The sequence below is a fragment of the Ctenopharyngodon idella genome, chromosome 15 (assembly GCF_019924925.1).
Source record: "Ctenopharyngodon idella isolate HZGC_01 chromosome 15, HZGC01, whole genome shotgun sequence".
Lineage (NCBI taxonomy): Eukaryota > Metazoa > Chordata > Actinopteri > Cypriniformes > Xenocyprididae > Ctenopharyngodon > Ctenopharyngodon idella.
In genome coordinates, this window is record NC_067234.1 from 12,862,878 (window position 1) to 12,884,619 (window position 21,742).

At 38.6% G+C, this 21,742-nt stretch overlaps 1 protein-coding gene across 4 annotated transcripts in view; it reads right to left on the minus strand.

Moving 5' to 3' along the window:
- Positions 1-10,238: 10,238 nt before the first annotated feature.
- The window catches only part of limk1a (LIM domain kinase 1a), a 66,423-nt gene continuing 54,919 nt past the window's right edge, over positions 10,239-21,742 (minus strand). For all 4 annotated transcript variants that reach the window (XM_051864057.1, XM_051864059.1, XM_051864058.1 and 1 more), the window contains 6 exons: positions 21,465-21,524; positions 20,658-20,723; positions 17,955-18,123; positions 17,099-17,154; positions 16,597-16,754; positions 10,239-15,604 (listed from right to left, as the gene is read on the minus strand). In XM_051864057.1, the coding sequence (XP_051720017.1) occupies positions 15,442-15,604; positions 16,597-16,754; positions 17,099-17,154; positions 17,955-18,123; positions 20,658-20,723; positions 21,465-21,524 (672 nt within the window). In that variant the 3' untranslated portion in view covers positions 10,239-15,441. The remainder of the gene's footprint in view (positions 15,605-16,596; positions 16,755-17,098; positions 17,155-17,954; positions 18,124-20,657; positions 20,724-21,464; positions 21,525-21,742) is intronic.

Below are 21,742 nucleotides of genomic sequence, written 5' to 3' on the forward strand. Positions count from 1 at the left end.
ACCCTGTTTATACCTGTATTTAGCATCGTCCACTTGTGATCCAATTGACCAAAATGCATCTTAATACCAGGTGTAAACAGGGCCTTGGTGATTCTATGGGCCATACACAAGAGGCTGTCCAGTGATTTTTCCGGGGTAAGTTGCCAGATCTTTCCCCAACCCTCCCCATTACATGGCTCGGGACTCAGAATTCATAACATCCAATTTCATACTCTGTGGGTCATTTGTTAGAAGTACAATTGAAAATACAATGAAGAAATATGAGCTTCATTTGTAGTTTCTAAAAAAGAGAATTCATCTTTCTTCTGTGGAACACATCACTTAAAATGAATGAGAACAGACTGGTCGAAGGGGGACATTTTAGACTTTAAAAGAGTTGTCTGGAGCCTTTTTATGGCATTTTTATGCTGTTTGAAATTATATGAGTGTGAGTATATGATAACATTTTTTTTTAGGGCCTACTTGGCATGTCTGGAAAAGCATCTACATTAAACTTATGTGTGACAAATGATATTTTTGAGAGTCAGAGTGTGTTTCCATCTTTGCTTTTATATGAGAGCAGAAAGTACCAATGAGACTGAGATAACCAGCACAGAACAACAACGACATGGGAAAGAAAAATCACAAAACTGTTTAACAGCTTTATTGTTTCTTCTAAACATCAGTGAGATGAAATGGGAGAGAAAACAGAAATATTTGAGAAGCATGTTGAGAAAAATCCCTCAAGAATCTCACATGTGTCTCCTCTGAAGTTTCAGAAGAAATCTCAATAGTTTGCCAGTGTCAAACGTCCATCAAAAGTCAAATAGGGGGATCTCAATATGAACTCAGGATGATCTGAGATGCTATACACAAATAGCTCAGTGCTGGTACTGTGTGTCAGCTGCCATAACAGAGTTTGTGTCTGTAGTTTTAGGAGAAACCGCATCTTTTTCCAAAGCTCATCTGCAGCAGGACACATTATAACACACTGACAGGGAATGCACGTAAAATAAACAAGATGCTCTTGACACCAACACTCTGTTTGCCTGCTCTGTTTGGCAACAGCTCAACACATTCAAACACAGCTGCAGCGCCACATGATGCTCAATCGCACAGAGCATGCTGGGAAACCTGACCTGATAACCTATTCAGTACCTTCTCTACAGGAGCACTACAGCTCATAACATGATCAGATATTGAATGCTCGTGTTAAATGTCAGAGCAAACAGTGACCCGGCCACTCTCTCATCCCGCGGCTCATCTGTCAGCCGCTCGTCTCTCCGGCTTAGTGTGCCGTTCATCAAGCAGCATTCCAAAGGAATGTTTTGGAACAAGAAAAACTGGGCTTGGTGAAACCAGTGACCAAACCCTTTCTTGAGCAACAGCAGGAATGAGAAACTGCTCTGGGTTTACTGACAGCATGAGAACTCATCTCTTATTAGAGACCATAAGAATGACCATCCCATGATTCACAGCATGAGAAAACGGCACACTATCCTACTTCTCATACTATCTCTGCAGCACACATGTGTGGAATACTGTACATGGATGACCTACAACATTTGCCAAAAACGTTGTGGTACACAATGAATCCCATAATGCACTCAACCTCTATTCATTGATATCACTGTTGGAATAAAGGCCGTGCAGTGTGGGTGTTTCAGAGAAAGATTCATTTGCATTTGAGGCTCCGATTTAGTTACTTAAAAACAATACTAAGCAGTACACAGTATGAGCAGTATAGTGTGCCACTCTTCAGCCCATCTCATGAAACTGGGACAGACATGTTACATTAAACTCTCATCATGTGCACATGTGAACGCTGGCTTACCTCATCGTCCGCTGAAGAGGAGGATTCAACCGGAGCGACGGATCCGACAGCACAACAAACCCAGAGAGAAAGAGAGCAGAAAACACAGATCAACACACTTAAATTTCAGAAAGAGACTGACTGAATAAACCTGCACACAACAATGCAAATATGATTAGACAAAAGAATAGCCAAACTCATACTGAACTCCATAACAAAGTAGCTAAACGTAATAAATGAAAGGCTTGAGCTCGATGTTAGTTGTTGTTGTTTGATATTGGACACAACAGAGGGAAAACTGCACCAGTGATGGAAGCAGCAGATCGTGAGTTTCAGCTCGCCACAGTTTCTACATATTCACAGATTCAGACGGCCAGACCATGCCATAAAACACCTTATGCAGGCTGTGTTTTATGTGTTAAACCTTCATGTACGGAGAGCACATGCACAACACATGCTCTTCTGGAGCTTATAGCGCAGTGTTTCTCAAACTTTTTCTGCCATTGTCCACTTTGGAGGAAGGGAAGGGTTCCGAGCCCCACCTGTCCCCAATCGCCCCAACAAAATGTTAATAAACTAGGCTTTAAGTTTAACTGTTAAAATGTATTTTATTAACGTCACATTTTAAAAACATTACATCAAGTAACAGCATTAAAAACTTCCAAATAGAGAAAACAAAAGTGCAATTATATTATCACTTTGCATTATAATTTATTATAAGTAAATTCTAAATTAAATATTATTCGAGGTTTTTTTTTTTTTTTTTTTTTTTTACGCGACCATTATTTTAGAACGTTTCCCGTTATTGTTTCCATGGCGACGCGTCATGCTTGTCACGTCACACACCGCAGCCACAATAAGGGGCCGTTCACACAGAACGCGTTTTTCTGTTCCAATGCGCTACTTTCCCATTGTTTTTCTATGTAAACACGCGCTTGATGGACGTGCATGACCGTTACGCTCGCGTCTCGCGTCTTTTGCAGCGCCTCGCACATGAGCGCCGCGTTTTTAAGACGCCGTGTCAAGTTAAAAGAATTTAAACTTTTACACGCAGCGCCGCTCATCACTGTCAGTTCCAAAAAAGTGGACCAATCAGAAGAACTCGGAGGCGGGGCAAGCGTTGCGAGCTTCTGTTTACAGTAGCAAGTTGGCATGACAACTGTTTTATTTGACGGCAACATGGCGGAGGAGGCGTTCATTATTATCTTATTTTCTTTTTTTCCATGTCAGAACTCGTTTCTATCAATTCTGCTGTTTGCCTATTTCTATTATTTCCGTTATTGCATCACGCCTCAAAAGCGCGTCTCGAGACCCTCGCGTTCTACGCTGCGCTTTTTAAAAAACCATTCCTGAGCGCTGCGTCTCGCGTTTTTAGACGCAAAGACGCGTTCTGTGTGAACGGCCCCTAACACTGTATGACAGATGAATCGCTTTTATTTCGTTTCTCCTTTTTTTATTCAAAATATTCACAAACTTGCTTACCATGTCATCAACTGTCTGATATTCCGATTCTCAAATATGCGTAAGGGATTGTGTTTTGTCGTTTAAAAACGTTAATAAATGATCTTGATCTATAACGCGAGATGGGCGCCGCCATGTTTGTTTGCGCAGCTGTTCAGCGAGCCCTGTCGGTCGGATTTACAGCACGTGAATTCATCAATTTCTCCCGAAAATCCATGTAAGTAAATGGCCGGTGATCTGGGGAAAAATAGAGTAAACTTTATAGTTACTATGTGTGTCATATGAATAAAACACGTCTGCAAATTATATTTTAATTGATTGTTTATTGCTGCTTCCATAGACAGCAGTGTGTATTTCACAAACTCTAAATGTATTGTTTTACTAGTACTTATATTTAAATGTCTGAAACCGAAAATAAACATTATGTTGTTGAACACACTGCATAGTTGTGATAAATGACAAGCGCTGCCGAACGCGTCCGTATCTGGCTCAGTGCCAGCCAAAGAAAGCACAGTTTGAATCTGGCAGTTAAGTGACGTCACTGAACGTTCTAAATCCCATATTTGGGACCGTAATCTCTGGGGCACAGAAATAAAAATCCCATATGTGGGACTCAAAAGGTTAATAGAGATGGCCACAAAAATGACCAAATTTCCTCTCGTTTGTCGCGCCCCACTTGTCATGTCTTCAGCGTTTTTCACTGTATCTTCCTCATCTTCGTCAGAAGGCTCATTTAAAATAGTCTCTTTCAGTCCTTGTAAACAAAGGTGGCCCAAAAATTTCGTCTCCAATAACTCATAATTCTTCTCATTTCCGTCGAAGACAAGTCTTGACCAGCGGCTTGTTGTGGTCGCTTCCTTTTCCCTTCTACTCCTGTTGTCAGTATGTCTTGTCTCGGGTCAAACTCGGGTACACGCAGTATCCATTGCGACTTTCACCCTTTCACTAGATTACATTATCTGGGCCCATAACCTGTTAACAGAGTACGCGCAAATAACACACAAACAAATGTGTACTCTTTCCCAACATCCAGTCGCTCTGACTGGCACATTTTTATTAAACAGAATATGGACGTGCAATCATTCAGACATTGATTAGGTCACATGACATACACTTGGCACTGTGATTGTGATCACTTTTGAACAGAAAACTTGTTTCACAGTCCTGCTCTACATGAACATAAGGTAAGTACAATAACTGTAATAACAAGGTACTAACCCTGAACCTAAACTTAATCCATGGTAAGTTACCTTATATTACTTATTTCTTGCGCAAGTTCGCTGTAAGTACACAGTGCATGTACTGTAAAATAAAGCGCAACCAAAAACGTAAAAAGTTTAAAGTGGTCCTATTATGTTCAGTCTGCTCTGATTGGTCAGAAGGCGTGTCTGAAATGTAACGTCCCTTACTATAACCGGCGAGTATGAGGCGCTGTAAACACTACTGTAACTACACTAACTATGGGGCCAGTTTTGACGTATCAGTTTGAGCCCGGGTCTGATAATGTCAGTAAAGAAGAACAAGCTGATCGACCCGAACCACCTTCGCAAGCATGACTTGTGCAGGACATTTCACAGTGGTAATTCTTTATTTTATACCTCTCTTACATTTTAGATGTGATGTTATAACTGTGTCATCGAACTGAATATTTCAGAAAGCAGTCTTTAGAAAAATGGCGAGAACACAACAAAAGAATTAAAAACACATGTCAACCACTGTTTCCTTAGGAAGGCCGATTAAGGGGGTTTAGATTCGGGGTGGAAAAAACGGCATCTCTTGGGCATTGCGACAACACACTACTAACTAGCTCAACCAGACCCCGCCCCTTTATTTGCATTGGACGGAGATTATTTAAATGAGGAATATAGTGACATGTTCGTTCTCGATAGAAACTCTTTGCAATGATATAGAGAATAACTCTCTTTGTTCGTAAGTTTTGCAAGCTGGATTTATTACATTAGGTATCAGCAAAACATTCTTCTAACAAAGATTATTTAGTACAATGAGTCAGTTTTATTATCTTGAGCGAACTAAAGAATACTCTAAACATGTTGCTAACAAAAGTTGTTTTGTTGACTTTGATTAGATTCTCAAGTTTTTGTCAAAAAATTGTCCAAATGTTGTCCCAACATTCTAAATTGAGTTATCTGAACAAACAGTTCTCCGCATACATTGCAACTTGTTGAAGTTTTTAAGTTGACTGAACTGGAGCAAATTATTTGAGTTAAATTAAAAAGTTGAGTGTGATAGGTTGCCTTATTTTTTTTAAGTTGGCTCAAATATTTTTTTAGTTGCCTTGACGAGAATTTTTAAGTTCAATAGACTACCTATTACTCATTAGATGAACAGAAGTATTTAAGTTGACTTTAATCAGAGCAAATTAGTTGAGCTAACTTAAAAAGTTGAGTGTGTTGAGTGCTTTAATTTTTAAGTTAGCTCAATTTTTTTTTTTTTTTTTTTTACAGCGCACTAAAAAAGGTGAACATGGAAAAAAGCAGAATAGGACCCCTTTAAAAGCTCCTCTTTTAAATCCAGTACACTTTTCACTGTAAGTACATCAGTTCTGGTTAGTCCTTACAGACTGAGGGAATGTGTGAATCCTTATATTTCTCATACAGTATTTGTAGGCAGTGGGCTGTATGTGTATCTATATTGTTATGAATCCAGAGTCAGATGATGAGTATTTCAGATGTGGCGCTCATTCCTCTATGTCAGTTCACTAATGGCATTTCAGTGTCACCTGCTCCTGCCAAATTCAACCAGAGCACCTATATCCGTCTCTCTCTCAACCGTTTTACGCATTTCTGTATTTCTGCAGCTCACTGACTCAAATCCAAGCAGAGACGTGTTTTCCAAGCGCTGTCCGCCAAACACTAGCCGAGGAATGCTCACCGCGAGCTCCTCTAACCAATCTGGCATCTGACCGCAGACTGTTGTTTCAGCTGGACTTCAGAGAGGAACCGCACTTCAACTTGTTTTCCTGTTCATCCCTGAAGGAGGCCCAATACGGAGGAACTAGTTGCATCACAAGTGTATTGGTTAACGGTTTGTCAGGGCTAGTGCATTAACTAGTTGTGCGACACAGCCTCATGTTTGACTGCTATAAGCAGCACTTGACCTGCATGACTATGTTCAGAATCACAACGCATCCTCTGCAATACACTCTCAATGCTGTCAAACTAGTGTGTGAAACGGTAACACTTTATTTTACAGTGCCGTAGCTACACGTTACTACATGTACTTAATATAGTAATAACAGTATATTATGCATAATTACAAGTAACTAACCCTAAACCCAAAAAACCTAACCCTAACTGTAACTCTATAGTAAGTACATGTAGTTAATTAATAGTACTCAGTACTTATTTGAGTAATTACAATGTAACTACAGCACTGTAAAATAAAGTGTAACCTGTGAAACATTATTCGATCATAAAGACATTCACACAGAAGTATGCGAAGATAAATGCATTGTGGGATAATGCACTCTGTTGTAGATAGTCACTTACATACTGTGCACTATACATTAATGCATTGAAGTAGTATGGCAGTAATCTATTATCAGGTACTCAAATGTGATGGATTGACTGTATGTTGTTTGCACAGGAGCAGCGGGACACGGTATCAGATCCTGCTGAACTGAGCAGCTTAAAGCAGCGTGAGTGCAGATGGTCAACAGTTAGTGTGCTTCCTTTTTCCACTCTTCTCTCCACAGGATCATGACGTAATCACCTTGCCACTTCGCCTTCTCTCCACCATGAAAACACCTCTAGTGGTTGTAGTGGTTCTAGTCCTGGACGCCGACCGCTTATTTCAGCGCTCTAGCTGTGCTAATGGTCACACATGATTTTTCCCACCCAAACCAGTTCACCACAAATCAGCCAAGGGTTAGGGGTTAGTATTTCTTGTAGCATTATGTAGGCAATCAGTCAGCACTGTGATTGACATGACCAATGAAACCTTTAGAATCGGCTGCGGGGCAGAGTTTGTGCTGAATTGGTTTGGGGAAAATCAAGCGTGTCTATTAATGCTTTATAAATGATGAATTAACTATTTACTAATGATTCATAGTATGAGTTATTATAAAGTGTTACAAAATTACTGGACCTTGAAAGTGGTAGTTGTGTTGGATCTCTATGGAGGGACAGAAAGTTCATGGAGTTTATGCTTAATTGGTTTGGGGAAAATCAAGCATGTCGTATATCACTGCGCCGTTAAAGGTATAGTTCACCCAAAAATGAAAATTATCCCATAATTTACTCACCCTCAAGCCATCATAGGTGTATATGACTCTCTTCTTTCAGTCAAACATCAGAGTTATATATCCTGGCTCTTCCAAGCTTTATAATGGGAGTGAATAGTAACTAAGATTTTGAAGCCCAAAAAAGCACATCCATCCATCATAAAAGTAATCCATACGACTCCAGGGGGTTAATAAAGGCCTTCTGAAGCGAAGCGATGCGTTTTTGTAAGAAAAATATCTATATTCATAACTTTATAGACTATAATCACTAGCTTCCAGTAACGTCCGTCGTGCGTTCATGAGAGAGTCGAGTTCTGGCATGTGTCGTAGGATGTAGGAGTAGCGTAAGCTTAGGTGAGAGTAGACGCCTCTTGCGGTTCAAACAAATAGAGCTAGGCAACAAACTCAAGCTCCTCCCACATTTCTCTTTAAAAAATCTCCTTTTAGGCTTCTAATTTGCGACCAGTGTTTTGTTTTGCTCTATCCTCTGTGCTTCTGCGTCATGCGTCATGCGTCAGGTCAAACTTCACTCTTCTGCCGGAATTGACTCATCGTACGGAAGTCAGTGATTATAGTCTATAAAGTATTAAATATGGATTTTTTTTTTAACCCCCTGGAGCTGTATGGATTACTTTTATGATTGATGGATGTGCTTTTTTGGGCTTCGAAATCTCAACCCCCATTCACTACCATATTATAAAGCTTGGAAAAGCCAGAATATTTTTTTAATATAACTCCAACTGCATTTGCCTGAAAGAAGATAGTCATATACACCTATGGTGGCTTGAGAGTGAGTAAATTTGGGTGGGTGGACTATCCCTTTAATCTTAGTTGAAGTGTCGTGGGCTGACCTACAATATTGTATGCAGAAACATCAAATCACTATCACAGTATTCATGAAGCAGAGGGCAAACAATACCCAGTTTCTGAAGTTTGCAACCAGGGAACACTGCTATCCCATAATTCCACAGGAGTTGAGGAGCTGCCAAAAATATGGGGGGAAAAATGCAGAGAACTAAAAAAGCACAATGAAAGAACAATAGCAACATGACTGATGAAGCATGTCTGGGAATGTGTTCATACTCTACGCCTGCATACCTGAAGAACATACTTCATCAGCGCTTCACTGATGTACTCTACAGTACGTACTCTCAGCATACTGTATAATGGAAGGATGTCACTGCATGGGAATGCTTAATAAAATCACGTTTTAATGAAAACTTGTGTCCTCCATACTTTTAGTGACTGTTTAAATCAAAACAACTTGAATATGAAAGTTTGCCTTGCCTGAAACTTTGAAGGTGATGTACTGCAGTGTTCTGACTGGTTGTTAGGGCGTTGCTAAGCAGTATTGACTTTTTTTTTTGGACTGGTTGCTAGGTGGTAGCTCAGCAGGATGGTTGATAGTGTATTGCTAGACGATTGTGACAGTGTTGACAGCAGCTCTTAGAGGAGAAATTTGGTCAAAAAAAAAAAAAAAGAAAAGAAACCAGCACTTGAGGCCCTGCTATATTGTGAATGCAGTCGCTGCAGTGTGTAACTTGTGTAATTAGTCTCTCATCACTTGACTAGCAGCATTTGGTGACAAATTGGGCTTACAAACACTTCATGCTTCTTTTGTAATGCACGAGAAACGCTCCAGTAAATGCATCAGACTAGTTCTTGAATTTTGGTTTGTTCAGCTTCTCTTGGTATTAACCATGGTTTATGTGAAGCTAAAGCGCTTTTAAGTCTCTGCATAAGAGCATCTGTTAAATACAGGACCGTGAGGAGGACAGACACAAGCTTCAGCGCAGTCACTGTATGTTTGTTTACACATGCGCAGTGTTTGATAGCGAGAAGCGCCACGCAGGAATGCGATACAATAACACGCGCACAATGAGTTTAATATGACAGAAAAGCGTTTTGTCGCGCATGTCGCTGCACAGAGCGTCACTCACCCTGGCCGAAGAGCACAGTCCTGAACCGGCTGTTGACTGTCGAGTTTTCCATCGCTCTAAAACCGAAATCCCCTTCCAAGATACTCCTCAGTGTTTTGAGAAATCCACCGCCCCAGACAGCGCGAGCGCAGGCGGACGGCTGGCGTTCAGTGCAGTGCGGAGCGACTCACTGCATCAGCGCATCCCTGAGCGCTTTAAATGCCGTGACGTAACGCCCTGCCTGCCCTGCTGACGTCACGCGCACCATCAAAACAATCGCACATGGGCGAGCCAAACACATCCCACGCTTTCATATCATCATCATCTTGTGATACCAGGTGTTTTTTTTTTGTTTTTTTTTAGGTCTGTGGCATATTTAATAATATAAAATAAAGAAAACAAATCATCTTATTGATTGAGGCATTATTGTCAGGACAGTGAAGTACATTTCCCCCTATATTCTCATTAGATGAATGCAAAATAAACCCGAACCCCTGATGTTAGTGTTAATCAAGGTTCCTTTGCACCAAAAAACATCTATAATGTAGCCTTTCATAACCATTTGCCTAATAAACAGGCTGTTTTTGCCATTGGAAATGACCTATGTTGTCTGTCAGGCTCTTCACACTAATGAATGAATGACATGTTGAACGGTCACTGTATTCATCTGTCCCCTGTGAGTCATTATGATCACAAAGTCATAAGCTGAATACATAATTATGAACACAAAAGCATTGTATGAAAGCAGTTACAGCTGGCATGTAAGGAATGGAGCGTGACACACCTGAACACAGCAGCAATGATGAGTCGAGAGACAGTGGTGTAACATCAGGAGCGTCAGTTTATTCTGTCCTGAATTACAGTCGCCTCGTTCACGGCCAGTGCGTTTAAAGTGCAGAGTCATTTTCACAGCTTCAGTAAAAACATTAAATTACAGGAAACCATAAAACTAACATATATCAAACTGGACAAAGGAAACATGGAAAATATAAATACATCTCAGAACAAAAAGGGAAAACCCATTGAAACAGGTAAGCGATGACATAAACTCATCCGGCTCAAAACACACTACAAGTCGTTGGCAAGGCTAGCATAAAACAAAGGCACAGCAATGTTGAGAGGTAAAGCCATCGTTTCTGCAGCATTCGCTCACGTCCGCACCAGATCGGTGAACAGGTTGAAGTACCTTTGAACACTTTCTCATTGATGCTATTGAATCGTTTGACTGATGCCATGCATGTACAGATACAGACGGACATACAGATACACCAGCGGCGGGACCCTGAGCTGGACTTCTAGAAGCATTACAAGCTAGACTACATCATTTAAGTGCTCTTTCTGTCTGAAGATGAAGGTGGTGGTCATGCTACAGGACTCTCAGTAGGCAGCAGTGAGGCCGCCGCGCCGGACGCCTGAGCAGCAGATCGCGGTCAACACCTCGCAAATCACCTGAAGCACTGTCGTTTTTGGCTCAAGTCCATTTTCAATCAATGCAATGGACTCGTAATCAATTCGGTATAATAGCTTATAGCAATATGGCTTTTTATTAGTGGCATTAGTATTGATATCAGATCATCAAGGCATAAAGTCAACATGAAATCAAAATTGATTGTAGTAATGAAGTAACTCTAAAATGGCTTTTCATCGACTAGGTTGTGCAGGATACCGGTTCATATTAACCAATAGCCAAATGTCTATTTCAGGGGTGTCCAATCCTGCTCCTGGGGAACACTTTTCTGAAGAGTTCCTTAAGGCAAGCCTCCAAAAACAGCGTTACGCTGCAGTACAGAGGGAAGGAGACCAGAGGCTGATTTTTTTTTTAATGGATGTCAATGGAGGAGAGGCGTCAGTACGGTGCTCTTGTGGGAAAACAGCTTATCATTCAATGATTCGACAGCCTATTGGCTAATCCTCAACATGTTTGCCTGTAAATATTTGTATTGGATTGAGTTTACACCAAAAAAATGCTGTTCTATGAGAGAGTTCACGATCACAGGTTGGATTCAGTTTACAACACTTCTCATTCATTTCTACGGTATTCGGAAACAGTGATTGACTGTCGTGCAACTATGAAAGAAATTCAATGATATCAAGGCTGTAATGTGATTGGTTATCAAGGCACACGTGATCCAAGTTGGCTGTTACGCTTTCACTAATGGTGTGTTTACACGACAACGACGTACTAAACATGGAAAAGCTTTTCCTTTGCATTTTTCGCGTACAGTCGACAATGATCCCCGTTCACACAGATCCACGAAAACGAATAAAATCGCTGTATTACTCAAGCCAGGCCAGTAGGTGGTGATGTGACTTTGTAAAGAAAAACTATGCGCCTATAGACATAGAAACACATATAGAAAAACTTGCATTTTAAAACCCGTTTTTAAAAGCTTGCGTTTTCAGGCCCCCAAAACGCCATTGTGGTGTAAATGAATGGCCAAAACACAAAACCTTTCCGTTTTTAGTTGAAAACGGTTTTGTGTAAACGGACCCTAATTGTAGAGCCTTGTATCTCTTGTATAAATGTGTAAAGGGGTCAAAACAGCGGCAGGAATCCCTCCGTCACACACAAACAAGATCTGCTGCGAGGAGACGCGTTTCCGCCTGTACCGAACTGTGATGGGCAACATCACGACTATGACGAGAAAAAACATATGCTTGAGCATTCTGTCCTTTTTAGGCATGCATCTTGTGACATCACTTCTTATTTTTGGTTTGTTTAGATGTCTTTGGTCCATGTTGCGTTCACATTTCATTCGAACTGCACCAGATTTAATTTGGAAGCGGACCCAGACTAGTGTTGTCAAAAGTACCGAATTTGATACCAAGTCGGTACTGAAATGTGACGCTTTGAGCGCTGTTGAGAGGATTCATGAACACCTCTGATTGGTCATTAAGTTCAAGCGCTCAACAGATATGTCTGTGATTGGCTACAATATCAACATGTAAATAGACATTTTTGATGCTCTTCACAGAGCGCTTACACAGATGCTCCCGTGCGTTGATCATTGTAGCCAATCATAGACATATCTGTTGAGCTTTTGAACTCAGTGGCCAATCAGAGGTGTTTACGAATCTGCCCAACAGTACTCAAAGCATCATATTTTTAAAATTTCAGTACCGACATGGTATCAAAGTCTGTATTTTGATAACACTAACCCAGACCCATCTTTTCAGGGATCTTGGTCCACTTGTTTAGTGCGCACCAGGGTTCGGACGGTAGTGTTCACACTTATTCAAATGAATCGCACCAGAGTTTGTTTTAATCGAACCAAACCTGCCAAGTGTGAACACACCCTTATAAGACCATCTCTGATTCTAGTAATCCTGAAGACCTTGATTAGCTGTTCAGGTGTGTTTAATTGGGTTTGGTAAACCTAAACTCTGCTGGAGAGTGGCCCTCCAGGAGCAGGACTGGACACCCCGGATCTATTTGGACAATGTGAAAATCGTACCGATAGCGAACGCAGTCATTTCATTCTGGGTAATGCCAAGTTTGACAGTATAGACTGCAGATGCTGCTTCATGTTGACTTCAGCGGCAGCCTGTGATTGAGATACTCTGTATTAATATGTTGATGAATGAACTAAACGGGTCACGTTTTCTGAGTCTGTTACGCACGTGCTGCTCAGGAGACGCGGCATCAGGGGCCAAACGTCACAAAAGGCTCCATCAGTGACGTGCATTCATACAATCACCAACCAAACAAGACAAAGAAACCAAAAGGCTCGAGCGGCAGCCGATTTCTTCCATAGTGCAAATGAAATCATTTAAACATCTTAGAAAAGAGAAAATAGTGGTTCTATTCCAAAAGAGACAAGAAGAGGCTGTGTTTTTACTTTTTTAGTCTTTGTTTTTTTCAGTCTGTACACGTGCTTTCCTGGCGATTCTCCTGTGTGTTTTTGTAATATTATTTGTTCACCGTTATGAGAATAGCTGGACTGGTAGCGAAGGACGTCACGCCGAGCCAGTGATGCATGCAGCGTGACGCCAGGAGGAGGAAACATTGAGAGAAGCCTTTCTGGAAGATATTTACACCAGCAGTGTTGTGTAAACACAAAGATCACCTGTTTCGAAGGACCCTGAGACCCACCGTCCCGCGTGTGGGTCTAAAACCAGGCTCTACCTTTCCAAAACACAAGCCTGAGAACAAACTGTACCCAGATCAGACAGCAGTGACGAGCGCTTCGTTTGGCTGAGATTCACCGTAAAGCACAGGAAATCTGCAGCGTCTTTCACCCCAAAATCAAAAGAGATTCAAGGAATTCAGTTTTACAAAAGAAACCTGTGAAGATTTTTGAGAAGTAAATCACCATTAAATTACATTCGTTTCAACATACTAACGTGATGTACATTTAATTTACAATTTAAATAAATAATTATTTTAAAAAAAGCTTCATTTTCTTTATGTGTGTATATATATATATATATATATATATATATATATATATATATATATATATATATATATATATATATATATATATATATATATATATATACACACAGGGCTTGACATTAACATTTTTGCTCAAAGTCACTGTGGTTTTCCAAAGTTACTAGCCACTCAGCATTTTCACTGGCCACAGTTTTAATATCAGTACCATATAGATATTTTTAATAACATCTCATAATTTGGCAGCAGGTTTATTAGGCTGCTGTCACTTTAAGACCTGACGCACGGATCCATTATACTGTTACACATGCGTTTTCTTTCTCAACTGTTTACATTCAACTAAAACTGACTGTGTTTACATTAATACTCGCCAAGACCAGCATTTTGACATTATTTTGTGTGTTTTTGACTGTTTAAGACCAATAAGCATTGGAAGAGAACACAATTTAGTACTGAGAGGTGGCTTTATGTGCGCACTTTGGATGTGAGAATAAAATCTGCAGGAATGAGTAAAATTATGCGCAATATGCGCAATCCTACACCGAAATTCAAACCCTGTAACAACAAAAATATTCATCCGGAGCAAATGAAATGAGTGAGTGAGGGGAGGAGAGATGAGAGAGAGAAAGAGCAGCTGGTATTGTGTGTCTATTCTGCGGAAAATGAGTATTGGAAGCATTTAAGATATTTCCGTATCAATAAATATTTTTGACAACACTACATTGCCCAACACTAGATGCCTTTTTAAAAGACTACAATTAAAACATGTATATATTATATATAAAACTCAACCCGCCAAAGTTGCTAGTAGGAGTGGCTGCGTTACACGCCTCTGCTGAAATACACACGTATTTGGCGGTGTTAATGTCAAGCCCTGTATATATATATTGGATTTTGGGGTAAAAGAGGACAGCAAATGAGTTAATTCGACCCATAGGGCTGAACTGGGACACACAATAGAGGAAGAGAAGGCCCACAGTTCACATGTATTATGTTTTTTACGTGTTCAACACGGACAGGAATCCACTCTAAAGTTGATCCTGGTGCTCTCGTGAAAAGTACGCCAATGCGGAATCATTATACAAAAAATATTGTCTGCACATATACAATATGTCAAACATTTACAATATGTACTATAACTCTATTTACAGTGCGGGAAATGCCTGACATGAGGAATATTAGTGATACTTGACGTGTGAAGATGAACACGAGGACAGGACGCTGATGAGGAGAACATAAATTTCCAGAAGTACCAAAACATGCCCTTTAACTGAAGCAGGGCGAGTGAGAGCTTCATACTTGCATTTTATGGTCATTTGGACGAGACATGAACGCACCATCAGTACCGTACGAAGAACATCACACAATAAGCCACAACAGACATGCATTATGACTGACGAAACGGTGCTTGTGAGGTGATGTTTTCAAACTGGAATCATCTGTTCCGGCCGAAGCCTTTCGGACAGTGGCGTGACGTTATGTTGCAGGTGTCATTTGATGCTTGGATTTCCAGAAACATGGAGTCTTCAGGCCCGCAGGCCACCGACAGCAGACGTCCAGTGATGGAGCATCTTCGTCGTCCTCCAGTAGATCTGCTCAGCAGGAGGAGGTTTGCCCTCCATCAGCAGTGTCACTCGGGCTGCTCTGGGTGCGTGTGAAGCCCGTTCTTGCTGCTCGAGTGTTTCTGACAGAAGTCTTGATGAATGAGCTCGAGCTCTGAGACCAGATGCAGGCCCATCTCCAGATGCATCTTCAGGTTCTCCAGCCACGACTCCAGCTTCACAAATGCAGGCCTGCGGCAGAAGCACACGCATCTCAGGACAAGCCAAACATTACAACTTGACAACATTCAGTGTTTGTCTTGATGAACTTATAGTTCAAATGACTCATATCTATAATATAATTACAGTAATACTGTTCCCCTTTGCTTTATATTAAGTATGCCGTAGAATGCAGCTATATACATATATATATATTATTTATTTTTCCAGGAAATTACTAAGGTGTCCACAGTGAATACTAGGCAGAAAATCAATCAATCGATCAATCGATCAATAAATAAATATTATTTGTATTAGTATAATAATAATAATAATAATAACAACAATTATTATTATTATTATTACTATTATTATTTTAGATTTGTTAAAACAACAGTTACTGCTTAAAATAAACTATATTGTTTTTATATATTGTTTATATTTATGTTCTGTACAAATGTGTCATATAATAAATAAAAATATTATTTTATTAGTAGTAGATTAAAATAACAACAATAATAATAATAATAATATTATTATTATTATTATTATTATTATTTTAGAACAACAAAACGACAGTAATTGCTTAAACTATATTGTTTATATTTATGTTCTGTGCGAATGTGACAAGTAAATAAATATTACTTTTATTAGTAGTAGTTTAAAATAATACTATTATTATTATTATTATTATTTATTATTATTATTATTATTATTATTATTATAGATTTGTTAAAACAACAGTAATTGCTTAAAATAAACTATATTGTTTTTTATATATTGTTTATATTTATGTTCTGTGCAAATGTGACATAAGAAATAAATATTTGTAATAATAATAATAATAATAATAATAATAATAATAATAATAATTATTATTATTATTATTTAAATTTGTTAAAACAATAGAATAGAACAATAAAATAAACTATACTGTTTTTTAAATATTGTTTTATTTATGTTCTGTGCAAATGTGACGCATATAATAAGCATATCCTCTCAAAGCATTTGATGTATTTTCTAACCGTTTCTCTGCGTCCAGATCACAGCAAAGCACCGCCATGGGGAAGAAAGAGGGCGGACAGTCCGAGGGGCAGTAATCGTCCAAAAAGCCTTTCACGTTCAGCCCGAAATCCATGGCCCGGGGCAGGTAGTCAGGATCAGCGTTGACTCGCCCTATAATCTGAGACAGAGCAGTGAGATTGATTTTAGACAGAGGAAGTGAGATCAGGTTTCCTCTCAGTTCTAATCATTACACGTTAAGCGCCGGGCTTCCCTAAACCCACACCACACACCCAACCAACCACCAACTACTTCCTCTCTAACTGCTTCCTCTGGATGTCATTCAGTAATGACGGGCTGCTGTCCTATTTTGATCTGCTGCTGCTGTGCCACTCAGAGCTGCAGTATGTGGTAACAGTGTTTCCCATTAAAACAGAAATCACTGGAAGTTCATGTGGAGAAAGCAGTTATTTTGAACTTTTACAGCCTATGATTATTCCCACAGATCAGTCCTGAAACACTCACCTCACACAGCATGATGCCGAAGGAGAAGATGTCCACCTTCTCATCATAGCTCTTTCCTAAGGAACATAAACAGCAAAGCATTAGTCTTCCCACTGAAAAAACTGTTTCACCCTGTTAACATTTGATCTGACATTTTATCATTGTTTGTGTATATTAACCTGCAAGTTGAGGTTATCAAATTAATTCATGTTAAATTAATGTTTTTGTAAATATGTTCTACCTTGAAAATGTTGTATTTTTTTTTTTTTAAATATCGACTATGATATGTGCACTCACATGTATTCAAGGTGTAAGGAAAGAATTTAATTACTTTTTACATTTAAGAGACAAAAAAAAAAAAAAAAATGTTCAGAATGATCTGAAACAAACATGATCACAAGGATTACATTTCTAAGAACATTTAATAAATATCTAGTTCAGTCATGAAACTCTAGAGGGCGCAGGATGACCTGTCCTTTACATGCAATCGGCAAGTAATTACATCATTGCCGCATGGCACATTCTGATTGGCCTCTGCTGATCCTGCAGCCAATGAAATTGCTTGCTCAACATTTAAATAGTCTGGTTTGTAAGCTAGTCCTGCCTCTGAACCCCTCCACCTCCCCAGCTCCACCTGCCTAGATCTGATACGGGATTCATATATGTCTATTCCATAACATGCTAAAACTATTCACAGAGTTGTCATGATTGAAATCCTCTTTTCCATGAAATATTATTTGTCCTAATTACCACAAGACTTTGTAAGATCATCATGATTAACACAGAATAATACATTAATAATGAAGAAGATTCAATCCAAGCAAAACTTGACAAGCTGTAAGAGTCGCGACGGATGAAGAAAGCAGTGGACTCTCACCGTGAATCATTTCGGGAGCCATCCAGTATGGGTTTCCCACCACAGTGTATCTCTTTCTCCTGTCGGGTTTCTTGACGCCCGGGATAGGTCCAGAAGATAGTTTGTCCTGGTTCTTGTCCTCCACCATAAGCCGGGACAGTCCGAAGTCCGCCACAACAACACTGTTATTCTGTCCAGAGCAGGAGGTTACTTACAAATCTGCCATCTGTCATTATTTTGATATAACTCAGCTTTGAGAAAAGCTGTAGTTATGGTGTTTTGCCTTTGCACAGTAGTATGAAACACTGACAGAATGCCATTTGTCCCAGACCATTTTCTCCTTTTATAACAGCTGGCATCACTCTTTAAATGGGTATTTACTTAAAATCAGAGCGTATGAACTGGAGTAATCTATGTTTTGTCAAACGCTCTGCCTGTCTCTAGTGCAGTGGTTCCCAACCTTTTTTACGCCATTTTTATTTATAAAAAAAAAGAAAAGAAAAAGAAATTCAAGATAGATTTAAACCTTTAGTGTTCTTTTTTTGCAAACATACTTTGCAGACATTCTTTACCATTTAAAAGTACTTTGCTCATTTATACAGTAACTGTATCAGTGAACAGTTCCTCTGTCAGAACAACCATTCGTGTCTATGTTTGTAGTGTCTGATGTCCATGTGTACATAAACACCACTGATCCTCACAAACTTCTCCAAAATATGCTTGTTCAGCGAGCAGCCGTTATAAAACACTCACGGTACATTACTTTTGACAACTACACGGATATATTGAATTGTGTTCATGCAGAAATACGATTTTATAACGATCTGTGAGCCGAGAGCGCACATACACAGTTTGTTTGCGCATCAATAATAACGGACTCAGGCATGCCTAATAGGGCTGTTCGGGGAATAAAGGGTTAGTTCACCCAAAAATGAAAATAATGTCATTTACTACTCACCCTCATGTTGTTCTACACCCATAAGACCTTCGTTCATCTTTGCAACACGAATTAAGATATTTTTGATGAAATCCGATGGCTTAGTGAGGCCTCTATAGACAGCGATGCCATTGAACTTCTCAAGATCCAGAAAGCTACTCAAAACATATTTAAAACAGTTCATGTGAGTTCAGTGGTTCAACCTTAATATTATAAAGTGACAAGAAAACTTTGTGTGTGCCAAAAAAACAAAATAACGACTTTTCAACGATATCTAGTGATGGCGGATTTCAAAACACTGCTTCGAATCTTTTGTTTCACTGATTACATCTTTTGAATCACTGATTTGAAAAAAAAAAAAAGATTCGAAGCAGTGTTTTGAAATCGCCCATCACTAGATATCGTTGAAAAGTCATTATTTATTTTTTTTTGGCAGACAAAAAGTTTTCTCGTCACTTTATAATATTAAGATTGAAACACGTTTTGAGTAGCTTTCTGGATCTTGAGAAGTTCAATGACATTGCTGTCTATAGAGGAATCACTGAGCCATCTGATTTCATCAACGATATCTTAATTTGTGTTCTGAAGATGAAAGAAGGCCTTATGGGTGTAGAACAACATGAAGGTGAGTAATAAAAGACATAATTTTCATTTTTGGGTGAACTAACCCTTTAATCATGATTAATCGCATCCAAAATAAAAGTTTGTGTTTATATAATATATGTGTGGGTACTATGCATATTAATTTTGTATTTATAAACACATACACATGCACATACATGTATATATTTAAGAGATATTTACATGTATATATATATTTACATGTATATATATATATATAAAAAATTTAAATTACATATAATATTTATTGATTTTTAGATTTTATATATATATATATACACACACAAGCATATGTATGTTTTTATAAATATAAAATAAATATACACTGCACATATATTATGTAAACACAAAATTTAATTTTGGATACGATTAATTGCGGTCAATCGTTGAACAGCCCTAATGCCTAATGTACGACTCCTGTATGTCACTGTAATCGTCTTTACCTTCATTAGAATTTTTTTTAGTGATACTGACTTTATTTATCCAACTGAGAGATGTAGTTTGCGTATCCTATGTTCATTAAGAGCTGCCGTTCAGTCTGTAAATCACAACAGCGCGATGAGAAACAGCTTGGGCTGCTCAGAAACAATCATATAATACCCATGAGGTGGTGCTTTGGTTTAATTTTTTTTTTAATTAATTTGATTAATCTTTTTTTTATTATTATTTAACGTATTAATAATAAAATTAATGAATTATGTTAATATATTTAAATTAATTTTAAGTTATCTCGCAGCCCCCCTGGAGGACCACTGAGGCCCCCTAGTGGAAAACCACTGCTCTGGAACCATTAAAGCTCTGAATGTGACCAAGCATTATACAATCTATATAGCAATCTAAATCAATGCAATATAGAAAGCTTATTCTTTCCATACTCAACATAACAAAAACATATGAAGCTGGAAACACAGATGCAGCAGCTGCTGGAGCTGTGGCACAAACAAAACAAACAAAAACACGCACACAAAAAAAGAGAAAGAAACAAAAAAACAAACAAACAAAAGAAAACAACCCAAAATAAAACAACCCAAAATAAAACAAAACAAAACAAAACAAACAAAAGAAAACAAACAAAAAGAAAACAACCCAAAATAAAACAAAACAAAACAAAGCAAGCTAAAGAAAACAAAACAATAATGAAGGCAAAGTCTGGTGATGTCACTCACCTCTCTGACCAGACAGTTGTGTGAGTTGAGATCTCGATGGATGATGTTCATGGAGTGCAGGTAGGCCTGGATCAACGAAGGAAACTGCTTTACTATCTATGATGTTAAAATGCTGCCCTCTACAGTAATACACAAGACTGAACACAGTCTAACAGCTGGAATACATCACATCTGAACAGATTTTAAAGCACTAGGCATCCTACACTTTCTGACTTTGATAATGGTTACAGATTAAACCTGGCCATAACACACACTAATCAACTGACGATCACACACTAGCAGACTCACAACAAACTCACACAGAAACATGAACCTCGTTGTTCTGAGACACACGACAAATGAAAACATTATGGGTTCAACATATCAAACATAAAGTTATACTTCAGTTTCTGTGACTATACACCAAAACATTTATTATTATTATTAGATTTTCCAATTGTTCCTATTGTTCTTAGATGATGGCTGTTTTTTGTTTAGTGTTTTCTGGATTTTTTGTAATTATAATAATATACTGTGTATTATAAACTAAAACATGAATATATGATAATTTATAGTTTATTACCATTTTGGAGATTGTTATACTTTAGTTTGTTTTTCTAAACAGGTTTATGTTTTAATGTGGTTTTAATTAACAAAAAATTACACTGTTTCACCAATTCTTTTTTTCACCTTTCTAGCTCATAAAATACAAATGTAAAATAATTATTCAAGAATTATAAGAACAATGTTTAAACGAGTTTTGAATGAATTGCAGCATGTGCACTGCCGTGAACCAGAGGAGGGCAGTAATGAGAGCATCTCACTCACCATCCCAGAGGCAATATCCTTGGCAAAACTCACTCTCTGTTTCCATGGATAATTACTGTCCTGTAGAGATGAAACAAGTTCACATTGAGAATGAGCTGATATTCATGCAATTTCACTCTCTGGCAGCAGATGGCACTCATGGAACAGCAGAAATATAGCGGTTACCCTTATAACCCCTCTATACAACATAGCTGCACTTTTTAGAAAGGCGGCACGTTTGCAGGTATGATACAAACACAATAAGTTAAACATTGTCAGAATTCATCAACAGAAGATCA